The sequence below is a fragment of the Gigantopelta aegis genome, chromosome 1, assembly GCF_016097555.1.
Source record: "Gigantopelta aegis isolate Gae_Host chromosome 1, Gae_host_genome, whole genome shotgun sequence".
NCBI lineage: Eukaryota > Metazoa > Mollusca > Gastropoda > Neomphalida > Peltospiridae > Gigantopelta > Gigantopelta aegis.
The window spans coordinates 9,499,316-9,508,128 of record NC_054699.1 but is presented as its reverse complement, the minus strand read 5'-3'; the positions used below and the strand labels follow the sequence as shown (position 1 = coordinate 9,508,128).

Sequence of the window (8,813 nt, the reverse complement as noted above, 5' to 3'; positions counted from 1 at the left end):
CATATAGTGGTGTTGAGAAGACCTACTCATATTATGCGACGTCATATACTACTTTGTTTAAAAAATGACGTAATCAACCGGTAGCAACTGCCGTGTACATCCTAATATTAACCAATGAAAAGGGCGGATTAGCGTCTACACACGTGGTAGACTGTTTTTCTACCACCCCTTTCTAGCACCTTTCTACGACGTCATTGTGCTAGAAACTTATTTACCACCAATTTGTTTGGTCAGCAATTCTGAAATGTTAATAAATCTAAAATAAAAAAAAATTAAAAAGATTTCAACAGCATTTACGTCAATACCAAAAGGTAAAAAAAGAAGGGATGTGGAAAAAAAAGAAGATTTCTGGCTTATACAAGTTATAGAACAGAACAAATCCATTAACATAAAATTTTAAAAAGATTTTAACAGCATTTATGTTAATACCAAGAAGTAAAAAAAAAAAAAGGTAGGGGTGGAGGTGGCTGATAGAACAGAACAAATCCATTAACATTAAAAATTTTTTTATTATTATGGTTCAACTCTGTGCAATTTAAACTGGCTATCTTGCATCCAAAATGGGTTATTTTCACATCTTCAAAATGAGGACACCTGTGCTCGGTTCACCCATATAGAACAGAAACATTTTTGACCAACTGGTTTGTGTGCTTTATGTTAAACGAATTACCACATCTTACACCAGTCAAATAGTCTGCAAATGTCAACATCACTTGTTGAACGCAGGGTTGCAACCAAACACACGGTTTGGATAACGGAGAGCTGGAGAAAAGATGTTCAGATCATAAAAGCAAAGGAGAAAGAAGAAAATAATCTATCATGTGACTGTAAGAGGCTGCCCAGGGCAGAGTTTCAGCCAGAAAAAGAAGAAAAAACGTTTGCAAGACTGGTTTATGCACTTCATATTAAACCAAATAACCAGATCAGGGCCTTGTGCTAATAAGTCTAGACTCAAGACTAGTAGTCAGAGACTTGTAATTCCATACAAATTGTATGCGTACAACATCATTAGAGATGAAGCTAGACTAAAACTTTTTACAAGCACAGGCTCAGCTGAAAACAGGGCAGGATGCAATGGAAGATTTTAGCCCTATAAGGGGCTGTCTGAATGTCTGGACCAATCTGATACTTTGAAGAGAGGGGGGGGGGGGGGGGGGGGGGGGGGGGGGGGGGGGGGGGGGGGGGGGGGGGGGGGGGGGGGGGGGGGGGGGGGGGGGGGGGGGGGGGGGGGGGGGGGGGGGGGGGGGGGGGGGGGGGGGGGGGGGGGGGGGGGGGGGGGGGGGGGGGGGGGGGGGGGGGGGGGGGGGGGGGGAGAAGAAGAGGAGGAGGAAGGGTACCACAGGTCAAAGATCAGGCTATAGATTTTCAAAGCTATCTCCTACAATAGTGCAAAACCATCGTTGGCTGTGACGTCACACAGCACACGCCACAGTGACGTCTTATTATCCATATGGTTCAACATAACAGAGTTAATAATAATCATACCTAGCACACATGTAATAACAAGTGTTATGACATCGCTTTTAAGTCCTAGCTCAGACTGCATTTGAAATATGAAGTCGTTTCATCATTTTCTTCTACTTGTGGCTGAAACATTTTGAGTTGGATCTTGTTACTCATAAAGAAAACAACAATAATAAGGATAATAAAGACTTGTGTCAGGATTCATGTATTACCCTTGCTCTCGCTCGGGCAATACAAAAATCCTGACACGTTTCGTAAAATTAGTACGACACACAAGCTTGCATAATAATCTCTATATATTGTCGAAAATATGGGCCCAGATTATTAAAAAAAACGTGACGACACCTGCAACCATCACACAGGCTACTCCAGTGGTGTTAGCAAGGATTTTTTACATCCATCTCCCCAAAGACTGGACAGCAAATAACCTTTGATGTTCTAGTCACAGGCCTTTAGTTGGGGTGGACGAAATAAAAATAATTATAGTCTACTAAGACACCTTGATCTAATGACCATCGCAGGTGCTCCACCACTAAGCAACATACCCACCCCCTAAACACCAGCAAAGGATATCATCAGTGATTAATCAATCAGCTACTGGACGTCAAATACTCATTGGCGACAGTACCAGGAGGCGAACCCAATACCCTCCAGCCTTGTCAGATGGCTTAACCACTACAACATCGATGCCTGCATTTTTCCATTGGTAATGAGGGAACTGTTACATGCACTGTCCTGCAGACAATAGAGCATATACCATGGGACTTGGGGAGAGGGCACATGCACTTTGGTGAGAGGTCAGGTTAATGAATGTTCAAGATTTTTCTTTCATAATAAGCTTTTATTTTGCTTTCTTAAAACAAAAACTAGGAAAAAGAACCCACAATTTTGGTAACATATTTCGGAGAGAAAAAAAACATTTACCAGAGTTTTGTAACCCACTACACAGTGACAGACATGGCGTTTTTGTCACTGCACAAATCACAAGTCTTAAAATGTTGCAGACTTTTTAATACACCGTCATAAAAATAACACCAAATCACAGCTTAACAAATAAGCACACAAACATGACTGCTTATTATCAATTGGTAAAATTACTGTGTCCCAAATGTTAATAGCCAGAAGCATGTTCGAAGGACTGGTTGCCCACTAGACTGGTTTCTGCACCTAACTTTTTATCAATGTGATAGGATAGTATAGGACGAAAACCAGTCAAATTGTTCAAAAGTGTTTGTCCTCCTGAACAAACAATTGTATAATTATTATCAATCATGAATCTGTCGTAGCGAGTAAATTTCAAGTAAAAATTGGTTGATGCTTGAACGTTTATTAACTGGTAATTAACAGAACATGCGACAACATACCCACGTATATTACAAAAACAGTGTGACTTGCAAGAAGAAAATTTCCCCAACAGATATACAAATTCAAGCTGACAGGTCCACAGGAGGCATTAGCCAACACGTGTTCAGTTGGCGAGTGATCGTAGTCCCTACTAGCTAGACTGGTTTTTGTGTTAAACATGAAAGAAATGTATTATGATAGACCATGGTACCAGTCAAATTGTTCAAAGAGCACTTGGCCTTTTGAACATGGCAAATGAATGTCACTTCTATGTTACTTAGCATACAAGATGACCCTGTCCTGTTCAGTTACGTTTATCTACAAGAAATAATAATATCTGGTAGACTAGATGCCAAAAAGCCTGTAATAATTATAATTTTTGTAAAAATACCATATATTACATTGATCAATATTGTCAGTAAATGAGTAAGGAATATCAAGTCGACAGTATGGCCATGTGGTTAGTAAATTGTTTTTGAAACCATTATTTTATTATCACTAAAAGCGAGACAAAAACAACTTGTCAAATTAACATATTTATTACTACAACATTAACCAAAATAATCGCTAATATTTTCTACTACTGTTAATAACTGCGCATCACCAGTGACAAATGAAAAAGACTTGCACAAAGGATAAGATCATTGTTCTATTATTGAGACAAAGTCCTCAATTTAAAATAATTATCCTTGGGTAAATGTTCACTTACATTAGTCAATGGCAACCGATTTGTTTCATCCACTTTCGTTTTCATTTTTAACATGTACAGGAACACAATACATGCATTTGAGGACTTGGTTGATATATAACCGTCTTTAGATACAGGAAAGACAAAAGTTTTCTGTAATATGTAAATGCTGGGACCTAACCGAGAAATAAATACTGTTCTCTCAACAACACAGCATGTTCGTACATCTGTCAAACAGCACAAAGACACAACCCGATGGGGGTAACCATCTGGATTTTCATTTGGTTTTTTTCACCACCACATGTTGTTCTCTTTTATTCTGAATTGAAAACAACTCTCCTGGGAAGGGGGGGGGGGGGGGGAGGGGGGGGGGGGGGTAGGGAAAAAAAACACAAAAAAAAAGTCTATGAAATCCAGTACCTCAGTAATATCCTTGTAATATTCAGACAACCCAACAGGTAGACAGTCGTGGATCATTACTAGACAGTCGTGGATCATTACTAGACGGTCGTGGATCATTACTAGACAGTCGTGGATCATTACTAGACAGTCGTGGATCATTACAGAGTTGAATACAAATGTTACTGTATTAACTCCTCCGTCTCCAGTGACTTGTCCAATAAATAGAATACATTTACAATGGATTGGAATATATACGCCTATAGCTTTTTTTTATATATACTTATTATCACAATTTGTGCAATCCCGTCTTGCCGACCAATAGGACATCAATCAATCACAAAACGTTGGGGCAAGGCAGAAACTATTGATAAGACAGGAATCCTCCATCTTTCCTTACTGCATCCACTGCTATTGAAGTAACAGCCTTTTCCCTGGCTAAGTGAAGTATTATTATTACTGAAATAGTCTTCATATACACTATTAATGGAGAGATTCGCTATCAGGTTGTTGTTTTTAAAAATTCTCTCTGCCTCATGAATTCACAATCATTTTTTTATGGCCACTGTTCATCTGTCTCGATGTGTTCAGTCTCCGCTCCGCGGCACACTCCCCCCATGATCGTCCTCCCCCGTCTCCTGGTTCCCCGCTGGTGCGGCCGTTGTTACCGTGGGCGCCTGCTGACCCTGTTGCTGTTGGTTAAGCTGGTTGCTGATCTGGTTGCTAGGCTGCACGGGGTGGGCGACGGGCTGCACCTGGACCTGGTTGTTGGGAAGAGGCTGTGGTGCGGTGACCGGTGCCGACTGCCCCACCACCGGCTGGTGGGAGTAGCCCGGGACTGGGTCGTCATGGTTACCCTCCTGTTCATCAGTTAAATCGCCTTCTTCCGGTTCCTGAAAATCCAAAAATAGTTTAAATTTTAAACTTTCTTTTAATGCATACTTAAATCTGAACTCTCACTCAGTGTGTTTCCCGCCCAATACTATTGGTCTTGTTCAAACATCCTAATAGACTGTCAAATCACTATTCTTCTTCTCCGTGTCTAATGCATCAACTTCTGATCACACTCCTGCTTCTTACTAGTGTTATGGTTCAATAAAAAAAAACCAGTTAATGATAAAGCTATCTTGTAAGTACTAAACTAAATTTCCGGCTGGGTCAAAGTTGGAGGTACACCCCACTTTTGATTGAGAAGTTACCACCACAAGTCCTGTGATTGGTGATAAATGTGTGTTTGTTGTAAAAAAAAAATAGTTTCATCTGGGCAAAAAATGTATGCAGTTTTACTTCATCTAGTACCACTATGTCAAGTAGCCTTGTGCTTAAAACATGTACGGGGTACCTGTAAAAAAAAGTACTCAAATTTTGTGCGGAACTAGGGTAGTTATAGATGCTAACCGTTACCTCTGAAATGAGCAGCTTGAACCCCAATTTTTTTCCCGATTCACTTTAAAGGCGAGGGGTGGCAGTATTTATATCTGTGGTGTTTATTTCGATTGATATGCTGCAGGTAGGAGTTTTAGCCACATATGTTACTATTGTAGTCTATGGGATTTGGTTTGTAGTATACACCCATCAGGCACATTGTTTTACAGGAATTCCCCCACAGTAATAATCTATCAGATATGACAATTTTAATAAGAAATTAATGTGAAATAACAAAGTTAGCTTATTACAGCAGCCACATATTAGCAAAATATCACCTACACTGAATGCATGCCATGTCAGTTATACCTCTTTAAATGTGTTAATAACCACACGTTGGAATCAGAATTTACCACCGTTATTAGACAGTACTTGTATGCTTGCTTACGGTCTTATTTAAAACATATCTCATTTAACTGACATAAAACAAATTGGAATGTTTTCATCTTTTCATGAATTCTTAACCTGACCTCAAACAAAAGCCATTTCCCCTCCTCTGTAAACTGGTCAAAACATCCCAACAGCCAATGAGATGGCCTAAAAGCTTCCAATGAGTCCTCTGCTTCCTGTTTCGGTCGCGTGATTGAAACTTCGTTTCCTCCGAGCAGTAGAGAGGAAATGTCATTAGTTTGAGGTCAGGTTAAGAAAGAAAGAAAGAAAGCAGTGTTTTATTTAATGACGCACTCAACACATTGTATTTACAGTTATATGGCGTCAGACATATGGTTAAAGACCCCACAGATATTGAGAGGAAACCCACTGTCGTCACTTCATGGGCTACTCTTTTCATTTAGCAGCAAGGGATCTTTTATATGTACCATCCCACAAACAGGATAACACGTACCACTGCCTTTGATATGCCAGTCGTGGTGCACTGGCTGGAACGAGAGGTCAGGTTAAGTTGAATAGAAATAAATGTTATGGGTTCTCATTGTGACTTGCCTCGCCTGGACAGAGTTCGTACGCCTTCTCCAACGTCAGTCTGGCACTTTGTGACCTCTCCAAGAAGTAGCTGAAAAGAAACGCCACATATAATTATATGCAACAGATAAAAAGTACCAGTAGACAATACCCCTCCATAATTTTGGTTTATCAGTGTAGATGCCAACTGTACACTGGTCAGTGCAAATATCAACCACTTGCGTAAACTGTCTGCAATGATTAATTTACTAAGTAAAGTGTGTTTCCGTTAACACTGATTAATTAGTTATTGGAAATGGTTTATTTAACGACGCACTCAATACATTTTATTTACGGTTATTTAGAGTCATACATACGGTTACGGACCACAGATATTGAGAGGAAATCTGCTGTTGCCATTTGAAGGAAGGAATCTTTTAAATGCACTATCCCAGACAGGATAGCAGATACGACAGCCTTTGATGTACCAGTCGTGAATTAGTTACTGGATGCAGTCTTCGCCATGATCAAAATCAAGGCCAGTTGAAGATCACTCTCCTGATATGGTGCTAGGTTAGCAATCACATTGAAGTTTCAAATATAATGGATTAAAATTTTATTGCAAGGTGATCAATTTGCCACTCTCTTAAAAATTTCCAGGCAAGTGCGGAGGGGAGCAGGAGTGATCACCTATCTTTCTGGGCCAAGACCTGAATGTCAAACATTTGTTAATTGTAACAGTTTTAAAAGAAAATTACTCTTTTGTTCTTTTTTTTTAATGTACGTATGCCCACGAATGTCAGAAATTAACATGCTTTTATCAAATATTGTGGATACGACGTCTGACTTAGGCCAGGCAATGTACCCAAAACAAGATGCACCCTCCCCATCCCCCTTTTTCTCCCTACTGTCACTCTGCAACTGACCAAAAAGGTGGAACAATTTCAACTTTCATGGTTATACAGCACAATGTCCGGTCAATGCTTTTATGACAATCAGGCTGTACATATGTACAGAAAAGATAAGCTTATCTAAGATCTACAGGGAACATTTTGTTCAGTATCGCATCACGATTCGATACACAAGTTTCAGAGATCGCTACCCAATTTTAAAACATTAAACATTAGCTGCTAATCAATTTTCAAACTGACTAGAAATATTGCTACTCAAGATTTTTAGAACAAAATGTTCCAGAGTCTATGTGTAAAAATGTTACTCTCTCCATGTCATGCTTACCCATTTGATGTTTCATTGGACTGCGCCGGAGGGGACCAGTTGTTGTAGGAATACTGTGTATTGCCAGGATACGGTCTCTGAAGATGAAAGTTCAATGGTAATTAAAACAACTCCTAAAGGTTTAAAACGATTTGTCTACCAAATCATACTGTGGCTTAATAAAACAGGAAGAAATTATGGGTTGAAATTTTAATCTGTGAAAAAAGCCCACAAATTTGGTTTAGAAAGAGTTCACATTTTAGTTTTCAAGTACACTAGATGCTTCTGAAACAACACAGTGCAGGAAATCCTTTTTGATATGACTTACTCTTTCTAGTTCGTCGGTGAGCCAATCTACCGCTCCAGTCCACTTCCTTTTCAGATCTCCATTGGTTTGTAACATCTGAGCTGCTTGCGGGCAACTACAAATGAAGATCGGAACTGAATAGGCTAAATGTGGAACACTTACTGCAGCAATACATCAAAGACATTTTAAAAAAATTAATTACGTGCTTGCATTAATTTCATTATTTACAGTACAATATATTTATGGCTTGACTGAAAACATTTTATTGTACAAAGAGCAAAGAATCAGGCACATGGTTGACAATTAACGACGCCCTCTTCTATTCTCTATTTTGGGATATAATGATACTGTCGCTCTAAGCTTGTTAAAAGATTTATTTCTAGTCTGAAATAGTGACATGATGTACATCCTGCATTTTGGCTGTAAATTAAACAAAATACTATCAAAACAATTGCTTACACAGAGACAATCAAGTTTTGAATACAGACTAGCAAGAAAGAAATGTTTTATTTAACGACACACTCAACACATTTTATTTACGGTTATATGGCATCAGACATATGGTTAAGAACCACACATATATTGAGAGAGGAAACCCGCTGTCTCCACTTCATGGGCTACTCTTTTCGATTAGCACCATCCCATAGACAGGGTAGTACATACCACGGCCTTTAATATACCAGTCGTGGTGCACTGGCTGGAATGAGAAATAGCCAAATAGACCCACTGAAGAGGATCGATCCCAGACCAAGCGTGCATCGAGCGAGCACTTTACCACTGGGCTACGTCCTGCCCCAAGGCTGTAGCATGTTTCTGTTAAAAGTGAACAGACCTTCTGCAATAGTTGACAGAACTGTTAGTGCCTTTATCACTAACTCAACACAAAACGAAAGTACATACTGCGTGAAGAGTGCCACCATCATCTTGATGCACTGGTACGCCCTCTTCTGGTAATGGTTCTTCGATCTCTGTATCGTGTCAAATAACCCGTCACGATCGTCTGGAATTCCTGAACACAATCACACAAAAACAAAATTACAAATTATAATGTATCAGCAAAGACAAAAAAAC

At 39.6% G+C, this 8,813-nt stretch overlaps 1 protein-coding gene across 2 annotated transcripts in view; it reads right to left on the bottom strand.

The window, feature by feature from the left end:
* Nucleotides 1-2,460: 2,460 nt before the first annotated feature.
* LOC121370411 (probable ubiquitin carboxyl-terminal hydrolase FAF-X) overlaps nucleotides 2,461-8,813 on the bottom strand; it is a 71,640-nt gene continuing 65,287 nt past the window's right edge. For both annotated transcript variants that reach the window (XM_041495625.1, XM_041495634.1), the window contains exons 55-59: nucleotides 8,643-8,751; nucleotides 7,764-7,857; nucleotides 7,457-7,533; nucleotides 6,263-6,332; nucleotides 2,461-4,788 (exon numbers count right to left, since the gene is read on the bottom strand). In XM_041495625.1, the coding sequence (XP_041351559.1) occupies nucleotides 4,483-4,788; nucleotides 6,263-6,332; nucleotides 7,457-7,533; nucleotides 7,764-7,857; nucleotides 8,643-8,751 (656 nt within the window). In that variant the 3' untranslated portion in view covers nucleotides 2,461-4,482. The remainder of the gene's footprint in view (nucleotides 4,789-6,262; nucleotides 6,333-7,456; nucleotides 7,534-7,763; nucleotides 7,858-8,642; nucleotides 8,752-8,813) is intronic.